A 20,536-nucleotide genomic window follows, 5' to 3' on the forward strand; every position below is an offset into this window, starting at 1 on the left:
TTGTGGCTAAAAATAACAAAATACACTTATTTTCTGACAATTCTCCACATAAATCAACATATGCTACAAAAACACAAAGGATTTCAGACAAAATACAGTTAAATTTCAACAAGTTCTGTGACATGCTATTAAATTATAAGAAATACCATGCCAAATTCATGCTTTAACACTTTCCTTATGATAAGAAATTAAGAGAAAGAAACACTGCTGGGGGGGGTGGGGGTGGGGGCAGAGGAAATCAATAGAAAAAAAAAATAATACATGCAAAACACAGTTGAAATTGCATTTATAATGACCATTCATTTCCAGTCTTGGTAGAAAATTGTCAAATTCAACTGATCTTACACAGCCTAGTATAGTTGCTTTCTATAGGAATTAAATTAAAATGTATGTATATTTAAGTTACCATGTAGAAATATCTTCTGATTGGTCTGTAGAGAGCATGTAACTTTAAAAGCATGGGGTACCATGTGTGCCAAAATTTTAAGGCACAGCTGGGAAAGTAAGGTCAGAATTTACCTGCAGTCTTTATCCAGGCATTATATTTGCTCAGCGCAATTCTTTACCTAACGGAAACAAGTGAATGTTTTTGCCTTGTCAATAGTGTATTAAACTAGGATTTTGTGTTATTGTCAGTGTTTTATACTAAGGGCTTTTAAAAACATCTGTGTAACATATAAATCTGGACATATATGTTGACTTATCCACAATAAATAAGAAATTAATTAAAAAAGAAGTATCATGAACATCTGCTAGAATACTATTCAGAGGAAATGAAAATGGAATATACCATTTTCAGAGATATTTTTATAAGAAATGTACTATATTAAAGACCTAAATAAAATTATTGCTCTTGTATTTTGTGTTCACTCATTACATACTTATTTTTATTCATTTACAAAGAATGCCCTCCTACATACCAATCTGCATTAAAATATTGTCCCATTATAGAAAGAGGAGGGATTCAGTAATGGTTGAGACTTCCGCTTGTCAGAAAAATAAAAACATATGTACAATTTGGACATGGGAAATTGAAAAGACAAAAGATGGCCCTAATTTTAGTAAGAATTCTCTATCCAGAATGCCTTTCATGTATTAAATACACAAATCACTGTTACTTTAAATTTTCTGTTAACTAAGAGTGATCTTGCTTACAGAACTAAACTTAAAATCTCTGGAGAAATATGTTACTCTGAAATAACTGTTTTTAAATAGTTACACATATGCATAAAATACTGCAAAATGAAGCAACATTTATTCCAGACTAATTCTAAGGTGGATTAATTATTCTGTATGGAAAGTAATTCTTCTTGTATATCAGGCTTAGACATGCCAAAATTCCCAGTGTATCAAAGCAGAGAAACCCACTCTCAGTCAGCTATAAAAGATCTCTACAGTGAGAAATAATCTGAAAAGTTCTCAGACCCTGATCTAAAAAATTGCTTGGCTCATTAGAGTGTTACAAAATCACTAGTTAGTATCCAAGGAAGAAAAAAATAACTTTGGAGAGCAGCAGAATCTTAAACTCCACCTTTCAGCTAAGCAGATTTTTATTACCTCTAGGTTTAACTCTAGGTTAGACAGTAAACAAGTGAGAAGTCAGAAATGTTTTTGTTTTGTTTTGTTTTTGTTTTTTTGCATGCTGAACATAAATCTCAATTAAGGTGCTTAAATCCTTCATATGAGTCAAGTTCACACGTGTGAAATACATGTTGGAACTTCACTGTGAGGAAGTTATTCCCCTTTGGTTTTGCCTTGTCACGACAAACAGAAATTGTGCACAAAGACCATGGGGGAGAACTTTCCTCCTAAAACATGTGACTAAATCCAGACATCACTTTTTACACCTTTGTTACTTGCACTTTTTTCCTGTGGAATTCAAAGACTAAGAGGTTCATGTACATTTAGTACCAAATTAAAAAGCAGAATCTTCAATTTGGGGCTGCAATAATTCTATTTTATTTTTCCTTGTATTTCAAAGTACCTTATTAATTTATAAGAGATAATGAGATAATTGTTTAATTGGCATCCAATTAGCCAACTTACTTATAAGCATGACACATACTACACTTAAATGAGAAGAAAAAACAGCCATTTTTCAAAAATTAATCAATTCATTTCTTTGGCTGATTGGCAGATTGAAGTCTTTCCTCAAGCCTTAGCTCTGTCATAACCCACTCAAACCATTTAACATCAGTTATTCTTCTCTGTACAAAGCTGCTCTTCCTCATCTCATGGAACCCTTTGTGAAGGCTTAATTATTACCCCTTCTCTATCTTTACCCTCCCACGTGGCATAAAGAGTTGAAATTTGTGCACCTGGGTGATAGTGTTAATCCCATGTTTTGCAGAAAATCGTAGAATGGAAAGAATGTGACTATCTCTCCCTCAGCTACTCTAGTTACAAAAGAATAACAGATTTTTAAATGAAGTCCCCTATGCAACTAAGAGATTGAGTATTTTCATGTTTACTTAAAGAAAACTTGGTACAGCTGTGACCCACTCACTAGCATATGGACTTATCTATAAAATATACATTTTTTTGGATTACACATATGGACATGAGATCTTGTTCTCAGATGTAGAACTGCGGGCTATTCCAAATGTCAAGACAAAATGTCTTTTTTTTTTGTTTGTTTGTTTTTTCTTGTTGTTGTTGTTGTTTTGTTTTTGTTTTTGTTTTTTCCTGTGGAGTTCTCCACCTGAGAAGTAAAGCCAGAAATGAGTTTTACCCTTCACGGACAAAGTAAAATAGGAAACCCCTTAGGCAAGTAAAAGATCAGAGCGGAATGGAATTTCATATTGACAAGACAAGAAAAAAGTGATAAGAAAGCAAGATATTTTCTGTGCTGTTAGCTTACAATGTGGATTTTTATTATATCTTCATGTTGAAGTGACAATGTTATTAACAGTACAACTAAGTGTTGCCAAAATCACTGCAAGGATATTGCTGAAGATAAAATACCACTTCCTAATAATTTCTTTCAAATAGCCATGCATAACTAATTGTACTGAGAGTATTTGCACTAGTAGTTAAAGCTGCAAAATTAGCACAACAAGGGATCATTTTTCAAGTTATTTTGATAGTTGTATCTGATTTTCTCTTCCTTGAACAAAAAAATATAATTTCCAGGATTTTCAAAAAGAGCTTGTTTAAAAGTCTTTTACAGGATTACCTCCCTGATTTTTATAGGATTGTCTTATTCTCTCTCATAGAGAGTGTTTCTCACAGTGAGAACTGACAATCTAAATATGCCAATATTATTTATACATTCTTCCCTTAAATCTCTTCATATCATGGGTTCACCAAAAACTTTTCTGTTTCTGTCTTTGGTTTTTTTATGGTAAGCAACTAGTGTACCTGAAAAGCTTCAAGGTAAATGTGGATACTTCCACATGTTAAATAAATGGATAATAGTTACAGTAATAATGTCAAATAATCAATTCTGATGCAAAAACAACAAAGCTAGCATTCTAAACCTACAACCTCTCTGCATTTACTCTACATTTGCCTTGGAAAAGACTTGTCCTACATATTACTTAATAGATGTAGGGTGTGGAGCTGGATAAACATCCCAGCAGCATTTAATTATCTAAGTTAAATTCAGGAAGATTTAAACAAAATTATATCCTATTGCAAATTAAGTGAAATTCTGTTTCTGCTAGCATAGAAACTGTGGACTGACTTCACTGCAGCTACAATCTCATACTAAGAACAAGGTAATTATCAAGTGTTACACAGCAAGATAAAATCTCCTGATAAAGAATCACAGAATCACAGGATTACTCAGGTTGGAAAAGACTTTAAAGATTATCAAGTCCAACTGCAGACTAACCACAGTATCCTAACTCTAACAACTCTCTGCTAAATCATATCTCTGAGCACCACATCCAAACAGCTCTTAAACGCATCCAGGGATGGTGACTCAACCACCTCCCTGAAGAGCCTTTTCCAGTGTTTAACTACTCTTTCTGTAAAGAAGTGTTTCCTAATATCCAACCTAAACTTACCCTGGTGCAACTTGAAGCCATTTCCCTTCATCCTGTCACTTGTCACCTCTGAGAAGAGACCTGCCTCGCTCTCACTGTAAGCAGCTTTCAGATACTGGAAGAGAGCAATAAGATCTCCCCTCAGCCTCATTTTCCCCAGACTAAACAGCCCCAGCTCCCTCAGCCTCTCCTCATAGAGCTGATTTTCCAAGCCCTTCACAAGCCTTGCTGCCCTTCTCTGGACCTGCTCCAGTACCTCCATGTTCCTTTTGTACTGAGGTGCCCAAAACTGAACGCAGTACTCGAGGTGAGGCCTCACCAATGCCGAGTACAGGGGCAGGATGACTTCCCTAGTCCTGCTCACCACACCATTCCTGATACAAGCCAGGATGCCATTGGCCTTCACGGACCCCTGGCACACTGCTGGCTCATATGCAGCCAACTATCCATCTGTACACTGAGGTCCCTTTCCATCAGGCAGCTTTCCAGCCACACCTCCCCAAGCCTGTATGGTTGCCTGGGGTTGTTGTGACTGAAATGCAGGGTCTGACACTTGGTCCTATTGAAACTCATGCCATTAGCCTAGGCCCATCGATATAGTCTGTTGAGGTCCCTCTGTAGTGCCCTTGTCCCTTCTGGCAGAACAACACTCCCTCCCAACTTGATGTTATCTGCAAACTCAGTGAGGGTGCACTCAATCCCCTCATCAAGATCTTCAATGGAGATTTTAAACATAAGTGGTCTTAGCACTGAGCCCTGGGGGACACTGCTCGTGACCGGCCGCCAACTGGATTCAATTCATTGACCACAATAGGATATAATTTTGATAGATAGATAGATATTTCATTGCTTGCAGAATATCATAATGGGTTGATCTGTGTCTAAGTTTTGTAGGAAAAAAAAAATAATTGATTTCTATGTTATATATATTTTCTGGCAATTTAATCACCATTTTGTGAAAAATATTTAGAGCATGAAAGAAATCTCATAACAGAAAGGACTGTTAGCTAGCTTGGAAGAAAACTGCCAGCTTCCCAAATGAACTACAGTGCTGAGAGGAAAAGTATACACCTCTCCAGTTCTTTTTTGATCAGTGAGATGCCTCAGCTGCCAAAGAGCACTCACTGAACATTCACTATACTGGAACAAATCATGGAAAAGCTAAGGCAAGCCTCAGAACATTTCATTTTCTACCTCTGCCATATGCATTTCTACCTATGGTCATATACTGTGGATTTTGGGTCTTTATGCCCAGTTTCACTGTTCTGACAAACATAATTCTCAAGAAGGTTCTGTAAGTAATTTGCAACAGACCAAGACTGTGTGTGACCATATTGCTAACAGAAATGAAATCTGCTGGAATAAAACACTATTAAAATTAAGGTAATTTTGAAAACATAATATCTATTCATAAAGCATCAATAAAAATTGAATACTATTTTAAGTATTTCCCTTGTGCTTCCTGGCTACTACACTAGAAAGTATTTAGGGAAGCAACGCTTAATAAATATAAGTGTAAATGGCTAATAAAATATTTTAGTGTATTACTTCTAACTTTCAGAATCCCTGTCATGTTATTTTACTTTTTGATCCATTCTAACATAGCTTGATTTAAAAAGACCGTTAAAATGACCATTTCTCTACATGCCCTGCCTTATCTGTATTTTACAAATACTGTTTAAAAAAAAAAAAAAAAAAGGGATAAAAAAGGGATATTGGTGGATAACTTGATAATGCAACAGATAAGGGGGAAGCTTACTTTCAAAAAAAACAAAACAAAAAAAAAAAACAAAAAAACAAACCCACATATATACAAGCAACTATATAACTACATAGTTAAAAAAAGAGATGAGCATTTACTAATAATTTTCCAGTGTTTTTAGGTTTACCTTGTACTTTTAGTGCATGTACACAACATACATGAATTGTGAATCTTTTCTACAGAACAATAACTCTATAATTTAGGCTTTTTCTTTAAATATAGAAATTAAAGAACAATCTCCAAACCTATCAGAGAAATACATTGGAAACAAACAAACAAAACAAACAAACAAACAAAATACTTATAAGCAATCAAAATACACATATTTTAAACAACCATTCTGTTTTGTAACAGTGTAACTAATCAGAGTCTGTGAACACAGGGCCTTTGGTCATATATTACTACCTCTCACCTGGAGTTTGAAAATTAAGGCGTCGCAGCTCCACAGGGTCTGTAGGATGGTGAGAGGGGACTTCCTTACTGTTGGGTATGCTGCTCTTTCTAGAATCAGATTCAGCCCTCTTCCTGTATGGAGATGGTGAAGAAATGTATGTGAGAATGAGGTGTTAAGTAGACAAATACAAGTCTGAGTTGTTAACCATAAAATTATAAAAAATGAGTTACATTCTGAAAGAATGAAAGAGAACTTTACAGAAGACACTCAGTCCTTTCATGTTCTAGGAAGCAGGAATCTGTTCTATTGAGCTGCATTTCAATTCATGCATCTGATCACACATACTTTTTCAAGATCCAGATTCTACCCAAATATTTTTTATCAAGTTAGGACTTCCAGAGAAACTTTAGTATTCTTGTCAATCTGTCTAAAATGATCTGGGAAAAAGAGAAAGAAAAAAACAAACAAAAGCCATTTCATCTATACTTCCATTTATCTAGAGAGAAGTGACGCCATCAGTGTTCTGGGTCTGACTGTTTGGGTAAAATGGACCCCGGTTTCTTGAGGATATTACTTTCTGCTGCAAAACATAGATAACTGTATTTCATAAAGAATTTCTAATTGGATTTTCACTGAGGAATCAGGAAATTTAATGTTGAATTTCTTGTGGAATCCTTCTTCCCTTATCCTCTATGAATTTCTGAATGAAAAAGCTGAAATTCTTCACAAAATATAAAATGAATATAGAAATGGTAGCAAATAACTGCTTTTCTGGAAACAGAACTTAGATGATTCTGAGTTTTTCAGTTGCTAAATCTTTTCCAGCTTTCCAGCATTTGGTCTAATGCATGACTATTCTACTTTTTTGCTTTCTGTTTTCTGACTCACGCAAAATGTGGCAATGCTAAAACTGTTATTACTCTGCTGGGCTCCACTCTTAAAAGTGCTCTGATTGATTTCTCCCTGTTCTTGAAATAATGAACACCCGTTGTCATCCAGGGAAAAGTGGATCCAACAAGATTTCTTTCAACAAGAATACTGCAAACAACCAAACAGCAATATTGCTGAAGAAACTCTTGCCATCTGTTGTTTGAAAGTAGTATAATTTATGAAAAAAAGTTTTCTTGCTAAAAAAATCTAAAACCTTAGCACTCATGTTAACCTATCACAGAGCAGCACAATGTTCCAGGTTTTTTGTTTTTTTCTTTCTTTCTTTCTGAATAAAGATGAAGAAGGCAGCTATCCATTTTCAAGGAGTATTTTTAGCTTTATTTTTTACTTCTGAAGTCCAGGTACCAGTAGAGCTGCCCAGAGACAACCTTCATTACCTTCTATTTGCAAGTGAGTTCTAGGCAGCACAGTTTCTCATTCATGTATGTAAAGCACTAGAATTTCTTCTGATCAGATACGTGAGTATTTTCTACAGCAGCACACTTAGGAGCCTTTTATCTTTTGTATCTCATCAGATTACACAAAGAGATAATAACAGTTTCAGTTGGAAAAAAATCCAATCAGGACAATTCACAACACCATTTTCACTGGCATTAGCATATCAGCAGCTGATCTATGTATAATGAGTTCTATGGAGTTCTTTCAGACAATTCACACTTCAACCATAAAAACACATTCATTCAGCAGCCGCTCTTACATAAAAGATCACTGTTTTAATTTAATGAAAATGCAAATAAAAGCATATGTACATTATGCAACTGTGCTATTTCATTAAAATATACCTGATGTAGGGAAAAAAAAAAAAAAAAAAAAAAAAAAGAATGGGCCATATATACTAAGCTAATCTAAGTGTTGTAAAAATGTAAAATATCTTGCAACTGCCTTCATACTGACACAGTACTGTCTACATTCATTTAGATTGACAGACACTCTGTTCTCGATCATTATTATGGTAACTTTTTTTTCCCCTTTCTCTCTCTATTCCAGCTACCCCATTTCTAGTCTAAATGAAGACTAATTATTGTTCAGTCCTCACCTGTCAGGTTTACTACTCCATTTCAATGCAGCAAAGAGGAGAGAAAAGGCTAAATGTTGGTTTATCATCATCAAACAGGTTAAACATGGCGACAGGAAGTACAAGGAATTTTGACACATAGTAAAGACATATATCTAACCCAAAAAACCAAAATGACAGTTTGGGAATCAAAGAACAAATAGAAGATGCAGGTTAAATCAAAAGAGAATCTTTTGTTAATAAAAATATGTGTTATTGACATTGTTTTCAAAGTAATTCCACATTGAATTTTGAAATACTGGAGAATAAATGCTTAATTCGAGCTATAGAAAAATAAAATTACATAGATAAACAAAGTGCCACTAACACTGAAACACTTTCCACTGTCTTTCCTCCTGGAGAGAATAGAGATGAGAGGTGGGAGAGGAAAGAGTGTGGTGGGGGATATGGGAGAAAAAGAATGAGTAAAAGAAAGAAAGGAAAGGAACAAACAAGGTTAAATACATAAGATTAACTCATACTAGATGGGAAAAGAAAAAAAAAAAAAAGGAGAGAGAAAACAAAATTTTAAAAATCACTTCACAAAAACAAATAATAAAATAATAAGAAAATATGTTGATGATACCTTGAAAAGGAAGGTAATCATAAACATTTATTTATCCTGTGAAGCATTACACACCTTTTCAGATTTGAAAAAAAAAAAAAAAAAAAGAGTAGCACATTCAAAAGTGAATTTGAAGGATTTACTATATATTTCCTTAGGCTATATTGTCCAGCAATATAGCACTTTATCAAAACGAGCTTGAGATATTTCTTCTCCAAGTAGCAGTCCCCATAAGAGGCATGTATTGCTTCTGGACAACTTAGTTCACAATATCACTCCATCTAGTTAACAGTTTTCTTTTGTTTCAGATTTCGTTTATAAACATTATTTTGTATATTCTACTCCATGTTTGAATGAGCAAAAGCCATATTTTCTTGAGGGCAACAATAAGACAAAAAGGAAAAGGATTAGTTAATTTACTTAGATTCTTAAATCTGACTGCTTAGATTTAAGGCTAACAGATTAAAGACATACCGTTGAATAATTCTCTCCCCTAAGACCTCTGTACCATTCTTATAAATACTTATGAATACTCAACTTATGTCTGGCCAAGCCAGTTCAATCTGCAGCGATGTCAACTCCAGAAAGAAATCAGATGATAACTTGGTAAAAAGGTTTTTTTTTGTTTGTTTTTCCTTACTGTGAGCTTAGTCAAACAATACAACAGGTTGCACACAGTGGTTACAGAATTTCCATCCTCAGAGACACTGAAACTCTCTTGGAATATAAAAATGCTGTAGCTGAGAAGTGGACTGTCTTGAGGAGTATGGCTCTATGATTTTGTGAATCTGTGAGCATTTCTGCACACAGAACATTAATCAGACACTGTCATGTTTAATATTATATTGCAGCTATATCCAATGAGAACAAAGGGCATTGTTCAGTGATTTCTCCATCTAATTCTGTAAAGTATTAAGTTGCTGTGAACATTTAGATTTATTGTGATACAAGATCCAAAAATCATTCTAAGCAGTATCTTTTCTTTGAGCTTTGAAGACGTGTAAATGCAGAAGTAACAACTTGTTTCAAGCTGATAAATAAATACTAAAGACTCCATTCATGCACTCCTAGTCTTTGTGCAACTAAAATTCGCTTCACACTAAGTAGGCAAATTATCCACACTATGTGAGATACCATCTGCTTTAAATGAATTCAAGACTTCCCACTTAAAATGATTCTTTTAAAAATTTCAGTCAGCACTACTCTCTGACCGAAATTAAAATGTGAAAGCAACACTGAAAATTACAAAATAGTTCCAAGTCTTTCCATAGTGGTTTCTACAGGCAAAGGGAATTAAACACAGTTCACCATTATTTTAGTTACAACTCTTTGTACTTAAAAAGACAAATTCATCTTCCTCCCACTACCATATCTCTTAAATATTTCTCAGACTCAGAGAGATTGAGTTGCAATTAAAAATAAAATGTTTCTTGTTTAACCTAATGAAAACTTAAACTGTTATGAATATTTTCTCATTTCTTCAATTAATATATATATATATATATATATAAAATACTTAACTATTTTCATGAGACTATCTTCTCAAGCTCAAATGCTAGATCTCCACTGTGCAGTGCTATTCCTGCAATTAAAAATTATTCCATGCTATTCAACCTGTCTCCCCACAAAACTCTGAAACAGATTTTAGATACACTTAAAAAAAAAACCCAAAAAACAAAAAACTGTTCTTATCTACTGCATCCACTCCTTCTGCTAAATAAAGCAATTCAGATTTGTTAGCATGTTGTTATGGTCTCCTTAAATGTTACTTCAGAATTTCATGTCTCATGGTTAGACTGTCTCCATTGATAAAGATCTAAAGATTCTTCTAATAAAAAAAGGAACCTTCAGATCCCTCTGTTGCAACCCCTCAATATGTTTGAGTATAGATTGGTAAAGCTGCAATCATAAATTCTAAGAAGGAATTTGCTAAAATGGTGCAGTTTAAAAATCTACAACTTATGGCAACCATAATAATGATACTGGGGAAAAAAAAAAACAACAAAACAAAACACAAAAAATCCACCCCAAAACCAACCAACCAACCAACCAAATAAAACAAACAACCAAGACACTGCAGTTTTCCTAAACAATTCTATTACCAGAGTTTCAGTAGAAGATAACAGATGGAAAATGTGTCCCCCATTTTTTTTTATTTTTATTTTTTTAATGACAATCCATGTGTGCTATCTGTGATTAACTCCACCTGCTCATTTGTGAAATATACCTATGATTTTTCTTTAGTAGAATTGAAAAACTGTATTATAGTTCCACAGGAGAAATCAGTAAGTCCAGAAAAATTTACACGAATATTTTATAGGTCGTTGTTTGTAGTTCTTTTGTAGAAAAGGAGATACTTTACTTTTAATGCCTAACTATACTTGGTAATTAAGAATACTTCTCTTTTACTGCATCTTAATGGCCAGTTTTTAAAGTGAGAAAAATAGAAGGCTCACTGCTGTCTAATCAGTTGGACTGGCTGAGATAGTAGACAGTAATAAGCTACTTCAGGATGATACAGCATTTGCAAATAACAATCTATCTATTACACTTCTGTACGGTTACAGACTTAAAAGATATTCTTATAAACCTAAGGTTGCTACTGGACAGTTATTTAATTTGCTTGTTTATTTATGTTTAACAGAGAATTTTCCCTTTGAAAACCTGAAGCCAGCTCTCTATACGTAAATTCAGATCATTTGACACAGTACACTTAGATCAGAAAAGCATACATGGTAGCAGAATTTAAATATTTATAAGCAGCCATTAGTGTTAGGCATCATAGCCCTTTGATTTAGCAGACTTATTCTACCTATGGAAATTATCCCTTGTACATCCCACCACCCACAAAAGACAAAGTTACAGCATCTTTTTAGTATTTCCCAATCTCCACCCTATCAATATATATTTAATGTACTTAGAACAATACGCAAATATTAAAATCGGCTTTGTCCTTTAAAGTTACTATCTTGATCTGTTTGAACTCATTTACACTGTAAAAGATTGCTAAGTATAAATTAAGGTTTAATAAATGCAGTTTTCATGTAGCAAATTCCAAGCTCAAAGAAAGTCCTTTGAGTAATAGAAAATTACACCTGTGTTATGTGCAGCGGAAGAAGTGAAGTTTGATCTGATTGTAGGACTAGTAGAAAATAGCTACCGGTATTTCTTTTATCTCTCAGTTCAGAGATTCAAACTCATAATAATATACTACCAAATTAAGGTCAACTGTCAGAAGTGAAAATTCAAATTACTTGAGCAGAGAAGAAAATCATGCTTAACAACATCCTGAATGTAACCCCTAATGCATTGCTATCACACTTCTAAAATGAAGTTTTAAAAATGTGTGCATCTGTATATATTTATGCAGGAGAACATATTTTCTTTTCAAACGTGCAAAATGGAAGTACAATTTAAATGCAGAAATGCTAATAAGGTGTCATCAGCAAAAAAAAAAAAAAAAAAAAAAGTATTCACATAGCTGTAAGGATTGGAAACCGTCAATCAGAAATCTAAAATATCTGCAGTGTTCTGGGAACCATTAATAAATATAGTTATATCTTGACATAATGAGAGTTACAATTGTAGTACAAATAATGGAGTGTGGAACAACACAACAGAATAATCAATGCAGCAGAAAGGTACACATGTGGTGAGAAAACTAAAAGGTAGACTTACCTTTTATAAAGAAGTATCGCTATAACTATACAGATGATAAATACCACTGCAAGAACTGGTCCTACAACCCAGATCAAGCCTTCTTCCTCATCTGTAATTGGTTGGGGATCGAGATCCATGGACACAACTGGATCAGAATATGGACTGGTTGCATACATGGTCTATACAAATAAAGTAAATCCTTCTTAAGAATAAAGCATTCATTTAAGATACTAGCTCAGATCTAAAGTAAACATACACAAAGTAGCAATGCAATGAATAGAGCAATGCAAAGCTGCTATCTTTCTTCAAGCTGGGCAGTTCATAAACTTGCAATCTCAATGCTGTGTTCTTATTACATCTTTATTTTGTGCTCTACATATAGTCTGCTAAAAAATGAGGTAACAGCATAGTCCCTTGCATAACACTCTACAGCAGTATTCAGAAAAGTACACAAAGCATTATGAAGAGATATATTTTACCTTTCATTTGGTCTTGTTTCCTACTACAACAACTACAAGAGCATCTGAGTTCAAGGTGAGAGATGGCTAACACCAGCAAAGCAGAGACATGCTAGGTAGTAAACATGACAACAGTATTCATTTATTCTCTTGCCAAACATGAAACCAGGCATCACAGGTCTGTGATCTCTTTCCAGAAACTAGGGAATATGTATATTTCATTCCCTCAGTGGCTGAGCTGGTTAAGACATTTTCTCCGCCTCAGAGTTCTCAAAATATACAACAAAACAAAACAACAACAAACAAACAAAAACACACGCACAAAAAAACCCACCCTATATTCCTACAGTGTATACTTGTATTTGGTCTCTGCATTTGGAGTAAGCAGAAAAATGCAAGAGGGACTGTGGTTTGAGTGTTTATTGATGATTCTCCAATATGTAAACTGGATTTTGCTTTGTCATTAAACCTCACTGAAAAGAACTGCATAGTAACTCTAGAACTCTCCTGATGCAACACCAGAAGAATTTTCTAACAATCTCCGCCTAAGAGAGAAAAGAAAACCTTTGACTTATATCAGAGCTTCCAGGAGATACTTACTGCATTTTCAAATAAAGCTATGTATCCAAAACTATACAAATTGAAACCACTTCTTCATAGTTTATAATTCGATAAAATCAATCAACACCAAACAGCAATTCTAAGATTGCACGCTGGAAGCATATGACTAGAATTCAGACTAGTAGTGCGGTAGTTCAAGTGGCTGTGTCAGAGAATGTACATCAGATGTAGGAACCAATTAGACCATGTTACACAGCATATGCTAAAATCTTTATGAGCATTGACACAGTTCTATTTTTCTCTGTCTCTTTCTGCTTTCTCTGTGTCTCTTTCCCTCTTGCTTTCTCTTCCTCCCTTTTAATTCCTTCTCCCTCTCTCTGTTTCTCACTGTCTCTCTTTCCCTTTTTTGTTTCGCCCCCACCCATATATTACACACCTATTAACTCAACCATAAATGGAAGTAAGTACAAAACATATTACATGGAGAGGGGTGACAGCTGATAGCTCACTTCAGAATTTTTCCTCAAATTATTTTCTTACTTTCTAGCAATTCACTGATAAAGCTGTTAGGAAATTACTGCAATTAAAAACTGTAGCTGTGCATTCAACTTATCTTTCCATGAATCCTGCATATACAATATCACTATTTGATTGTAGTCCTGAGTCAATTAAGGAAATCTTTCTAAAAGACACTGAGAAAGATACTCCTGTAAAGTTCATGCCTCAGAACCTGTGCCAGCGAACTCAAACAGCAGAGCATGTAATTTGGAAAGGATTAAAGCACAACTAATAAAAGGTGTTCCTTAGCTTTTGCTTACACACTGAAGTAACACACCAAGGTGCATACAACGTAATTAAATTCAAAGACTTAACTGAAAATCAGCAAACATTAACTTTAGACATACACTTTAAAAACCTGAGTAAGCACTGAAGAAATGTGTTACCAATTGGGTAAGGTAATTTTAGGACTAAAATTAGTCATTAACTTACAGATTCTGAGTGCTCCATTACAGCCAACACAAAGAAGACATATTCTTGACCACTTTGCAGTTGTTTATTCTCAAAGCCACCATAATGCTTCTTATCCCCTAGTGTGAACTCCGTAGGAAGAACTTCAAAGTGAGCTGCAATATACGGCTTTAATTCAGCTTCCCTCCCAAAACGAATGCTTCTGCGTTTCCTAGCTATCTCCTTAAGCAGCTTTACAAAAGACGGAAGGGAAAAAAAGAGAGACAAAGCATTAACAGAAATATATGTGTAAGCAATTTTAACGTAACTTATTACCAACGTAATGAGAAAATTTAATGTATCTAATGAATTTAATGCAAGTACAAAAAAGCAGTTAATCTACATTACATGTAGGGCATGGCAGTACCACTAAATGAGTTCTCGCAAAATATTCCTTGCCATCCCTGTTAAGATACTATGTATCAAAGGTATTTCTTTTAGTACAAACACAGGGCAATTATTTTTCAGTGTCTGATATTCTTGCATTTCAAGTAAATACTTAAGTAGATAAAAATATAAATATAATGGAGTAATATGTGGTTTTGGTGGTTTGTTTTTTGTTGTTTTTTTTTTTTTTGTTGTTGTTGTTGTTCAGAAGAATCAGAAATCGTGTGCCTCATGATATGCTCAACATACAGTGGTATGTATACCACTGTAGAATAAATATCAAGATCTATGAATCCTAAGACCTCTTTCTTGCTGCTAATCTAGGAAAAAGATTATCTGCCAGCTTGCAGATAAACACACAAATACACTTCAGATTTTAACTGCATATTTTGGCTTTCAAAATGTCACTTTTTCATCTTGAATATTTCCACTGATTAACTAATTTAGAATGTACATCAGCACATTAGCAATAATTAATGATGGGATGGAAGCTCAACTGTTATAATCCATTAATGATTTACTTATTAAATCAGATAAATGCTTATTCAATACCTTTTATCACTTCATATATAATGAAATATTTGATTTGATTATGAGAAGACTGAACTTTTCCTGGATGATAAGGGATGGTTTCTTAGTTCACAAAATTGTTCCACCCATTTTTCATCTATGAAACATACTCAATGTCCAATAAACTCATCTTGTAATCATAGATTTTTTTCACGGTAATACAGTTATTTGAGGCTTTTTAGCATACAAACAATCCTAATTCAATCATATACTTTTTCTTTTTAGGAGGAGGGAACAAATGTCCAGAGATAGACAGAGATAAAGAGAAAGGAGATTAAAATGAAATTTCCACTATTTACACTCATTTAAGGCATATTCTAAGTCACGGAAATCTCTATTACCTCTTCAGTCTTATGTTCCTTGTTAATCAGCTTCTTCCTTCCCTTCTTGAGATTTGTGTTTTGTAACTATCATTTAAAAAAAACATGATGCAGATAAAATAATCTGCATATTTATACTCCTTCTCAGTAGAGTGCATGTTTCAAGCATGACCTATAGATAGACATGGAAACAATCTGTACTGCTGAGATCGAAAGTTAGACACATTTACAGAATCATTAAGGCTGGAGAAGTCCTCCAAAACCATCCAGTCTAACCATCTACCCATCACCACTATACCTACTAAACCATGTCCCTCAGAACTGCATCTATAATCTTCTTGAAAATCTCCACGGACTGTGACTCCTCAGCAGACACTTCTAGTGCTTCACCACTATTTCTGAGAAGAAATTTCTTGTCATATCCAACCTGAATCTCCAGTTGCACAACTCAAGAAACTCTCGTCCTTACCACAACCTCTTTTCAGGAAGTTGTAGAGAGCAATAAGGTCACTCATGAGCACCTTCTTCTACAGAACAAAAAATCCCAGTGCACTTGCTGCTCTTCATAGAAATTTGCTCTCAGCCCTACAGTTATTCATGAGTTGTGTCACTTAGTTATAGAAGGAGATCATATTGGTAAAGTAGAACCTGCCTTTCAGGAACTCACACTGTCTGGGCCTGATGCCCTGGTTGTCCTACCCACACCATGTGACTGAACTCAAGACAATCTGCTCCATGCCCTGCCCCAGTACTCAGGTCATGTTGACAGGTTTATAGCTCCCCAAAATTTCCCTCTGATCCTTCTTGTAGATGGGTGTCATATTAACAAGTTTCCAGTCACCTGAGACCTCCTTGATTAACCAGGACTGCAGATCAATGATGCAAAGTAACGGGGAATTCAGTTCTGCCTGCTCCCTTGGTACGCTTGGGTGGACCCCAGCTGGCAACAAGAACATAGGACAGCTCAGGTGAACTGTCTTAACTTGCCTCATTGAGGGTAAGTAGACAACAGTGTGCAGTTAACTGCTTTCCAGCTCAGCTCTAATACTGAGCCTGTTTTCTGTTGCAAAGTTTTTGCATTCATTTAACTTCATCAATTCCATTGTTCCAACTCAAAAACTTATACACTGGAATTGATCCCCTGAGCAACAACAACAAAAAACTTGCCAAAATTTGACATTATGTTAATCACTGAAAGACGCTATCTCAGCCAGCAGTCCAGTTTTCTCCTTTACTCGAACAGTTTTATGAGCAGCCAAAAGTAAATTTTCATGGTATAAAATTGAGAGCTGAAGAAATGTGTAATAATGTAATATTAAGAGGAATTCCATGCAGTTTCTTTACAAGACAAAATGTTTCTTTCATATCTGTTTCTAGCTTCTTATATTATACAAAGGGCAGAACATGAGGGAGAGACAAATCAAAATGTACTGGAAAGCCCTTAAAAAATAATGTATTTGTATGAAACCATTTTTTACAAAGAAAGCTAAGCACTAACTACACTGAAATCTCCTGAAGCTGAAGGGTATATATTCAGAAAGCAACAGAGTGATATTTATATGTAGGTTGCTCTGGACAAAGTATCTCCTATTTGTTTCCATGGAAACCGGATAAGATACAAAGGGCACAATAACACTATTTGATAGAACAAATTCTTAGCTACAAAACACTATTTTCAACAGTCATCACAATTGGCTGTGCATTTGTGCTGATGATGAATAAACGCTTACATGATGTGCTCATAAAAATCCACAACTGTCTGTGATGTGGCTTATCTTTCACATTGTTGTCACCACAGCTGAAATGCACCAGTCACCATCTCATGGTGCTCACATCCACAGTTTAGTCTCCATATATGTTCAGCAAGCACTGATGAATATAAAAGAGTTAAGAGTTTGCCTTAATGCTGCATGGCAACAGAGTGTAACAGAATATTGGAGGGAAGGTTCAAACTCTGTTGCCATACCATCTCTGAAGCTGTGAGCCAAGAGGAGGCATTACTTTCAGAGCAGTCTTTGTGCTACCTTGAAGCCAGGAGCTAAAAGTAGGAGGAGATATACACAGCTTGAGTCATACCTGAAGATAATAACCCCTGTTTTAAATTTTCTGTTATGGTATCCACTAGAATTTAAAGATACTTGTGTGGCTAACTCAAACAAAATTTTTATCTATTTTTCCAGGTCACATCACATTTATGGTATGAGTTTTAAATTACTCATAAAAAAGGTCAAAATTCCATGAGGAGTACTAAAATCAGAAGTAGATTAAATTATAAGGGGAAGGAGAATGTCTGATCTTAAACATGCCTTGCATTTGAATTAGTAATATAAAACGGATATATTTAGCAGATAAGAATGGTGAAGAACTTTGATGCAGTGTCTGAAGTAATCAGAAGCTGTTTGGCTACAACTGACAGAGTTTAATTGGCTTGCGTAAACCAAAATGCATTTAAGGGGCAAATTAAAAAACAAAACAAACCAACCAACCAAACAAACAAAAACAACTCGGCATTCTTATTCATCACCTTTGTCCAGATAAACTTAGGTGTGTTTGTGTTTGTGTGTATGTAAAAAAATCATCTGTGACATCAATTACAACTGACTGAATAGACCTCAAATGAACTTCTGGCCTCATTCATATTTCATACATAGATGAGGTTGCTGCCAAGTATCATTACTTGCACATATATCCCCTGTGGTTCTTTATATCAAGACTTCACAGAAATTATTAAATTGATTTAGGACTTAACATTCAGGCTTTTATTTAGATTTTATTGCTTACAAATCTAAAGCAATTCTGCTCTGTAACACAGTGAAAAACATAATATTTTTGTTAAATTTCATTTTTTTCATGATGTCTATTTGAAATAGAAATAATTCTAAGTTATAGAAAAAAACCGTCTCAGCTAATATTTTTCAATACATAATATTCAGATACACTATATTTTATGCTCTTTTAAGATTCTGCATCTCTCTTCATTTATTTAAAGAATGGAGATCCAAGAAAAAAAATGAAGATTAGGTAAGTGTAATAAGGCTGAAGAAGTTTTTTGAATAGGTAGTTACACAATTGAGTTAAAATTCCAGAACTGTGTTACCAGGTAAGATTTTTATTCAGATAATCTAAGCAAAATATTTGAAACATACTTGGTTGGAAAACCTATTTTATTTTATTTTATTTTATTATTTTATTTTATTTTATTTTATTTTATTTTATTTTATTTTATTTTATTATTTTATTTTATTTTATTTTATTTTATTTTATTTTATTTTATTTTATTTTATTTTATGTTATTTTTTTCTGGCACTAGTTGTATATCTGAGATTGTACTAAACATATAATGCGCAAGTATCTTCAGTTAACTATTAAGAACTAATTGCTCAGACAGTTGTGGTTTTAAATTATTTACTGGGCCACTGCTTTTTTTTTTTTTTCTTTTTTCTTTTTTTTTGGTTTTTTTTTTCAGAAATAGCACAGTACAGAATCATTACATGGTTTGGGTTGGATGAAACCATAAAGATCAACCAAGTTTCACAACATGCTCCCTCCACACCCTCCACCAGGGTTGTGAGTCTCTAGATTAGACTGCCCCAGGGTGCAATCCAATCCTGGCGGAAATGCTCAGAGAGTACAAAACACCACAGCCCTCTCGGCAGCCTGTTCCTATTGTTTCACCACCTCTGAGTAAAAATTTCTTCCTAACAGCTAGCCTAAATCTGTCCTCTGATATTTTAAAGCCATTCCCCCTTGTCCTATCATTTTCAGTCTGTACATATATTTCATACTTTCTAAAGCAGGAAGGAAAACAGTTTTCTAAATAACAGAAACTAGATGAGGGAAGCCGTATGAAATACGAAAACAGCTGAACTGGCTATAATTTTTTTCACTTCACTTCCCTCCTTCCCTCCTTCCCTCCTTCCCTCCCTTCCCTCCTTCCTTCTCTTCCTCCTTCGCTTCCCTCCTTCCTCCTTCTTTCTCCCTCACCTCCCCCCCTCCCCCCCTCCCTCCCTCTCCCTCTCCCTCTTTCTTTCTTTCTTTTCTTTCTTTCTTTCTTTCTTCTCTATTCTTTCTTTCTTTCTTTCTTTTCTCTTCTATTCTTTTCTTTCTTTTCTTTCTTCTTTCTTTTCTTTCTTTTCTGCTTTTCTTTCTTTCCTTTCTTTTCTTTCTTTTCTTTCTTTTTTTCCTCTTTTCTTTCGTTGTTCTTTTGCGCTGTCCTTATTCTTTCTTTTTCTGTCCTTTCTTTCTCTTCCCCTTTCTTTCTTTCTCCTTTCTTTTCCTTTCTTTCATTTCTTTCTTTTCTTTCTTTTCTTTCTGTTCTTCTTTCTTTCTTTCTCTATTTCTTTCTTTCTTTCTTTCTTTTCTTTCTTTCTTTTCTCTTCTTTTTTTCTTTCTTCCCTTTCCTTTTCTTTCTTCCTCTTCCTTTCTTTCTTTCTTTTCTCTTCTTCACTTCTTTCTTTTCCTTCTTTCCCTTCTCCTTTCTTTCTCTTTCTTTCCTTCTTTCTTTCTTTCCTTCTTCTTTAGTCTCTCTCTTCCTTCCTTCTTTTTCCTCTTATCCTCCTTCTTTTTGTTTCCTTTTCTTTATTCATCTTTCTTCGTTTCCTCTTTTTCTTTCTTATTAATCTGTCCTTATTTCCTTCTTTCCTTTCTTTCCCTTCTTTCCTTCTTTTCCTTTTCTCCCTTTCTCCTTTCTCCCTTTCTCCCTTTTCTTTCTCTTTCTTTCTCTCTTTCTTCTCTTTTCTTTCTCTCTTCTTTCTCCCTTTCTTTCTCCCTTTCTCTCTTTCTTTCATCCTTTCTTCTCTTTCTTCTCTCTTTTCTTCTTTCTTTTCTTTCTTTCTTTCTTTCTTTCTTTCTTTCTTT

At 34.5% G+C, this 20,536-nt stretch overlaps 1 protein-coding gene across 42 annotated transcripts in view; it reads right to left on the reverse strand.

Moving 5' to 3' along the window:
* Positions 1 to 20,536, reverse strand: part of PTPRD (protein tyrosine phosphatase receptor type D) — a 1,051,440-nt gene that overhangs the window by 85,796 nt on the left and 945,108 nt on the right. For 19 of the 42 annotated variants that reach the window (XM_015848951.2, XM_015848950.2, XM_032441546.1 and 16 more), the window contains 4 exons: positions 14,385 to 14,594; positions 12,394 to 12,554; positions 8,133 to 8,147; positions 6,164 to 6,276 (listed from right to left, as the gene is read on the reverse strand). In XM_015848951.2, the coding sequence (XP_015704437.1) occupies positions 6,164 to 6,276; positions 8,133 to 8,147; positions 12,394 to 12,554; positions 14,385 to 14,594 (499 nt within the window). The remainder of the gene's footprint in view (positions 1 to 6,163; positions 6,277 to 8,132; positions 8,148 to 12,393; positions 12,555 to 14,384; positions 14,595 to 20,536) is intronic. The other 23 variants (XM_015848960.2, XM_015848962.2, XM_015848938.2 and 20 more) reach the window with 2 other exon arrangements.

Source organism: Coturnix japonica, chromosome Z (genome assembly GCF_001577835.2).
Source record: "Coturnix japonica isolate 7356 chromosome Z, Coturnix japonica 2.1, whole genome shotgun sequence".
Lineage (NCBI taxonomy): Eukaryota > Metazoa > Chordata > Aves > Galliformes > Phasianidae > Coturnix > Coturnix japonica.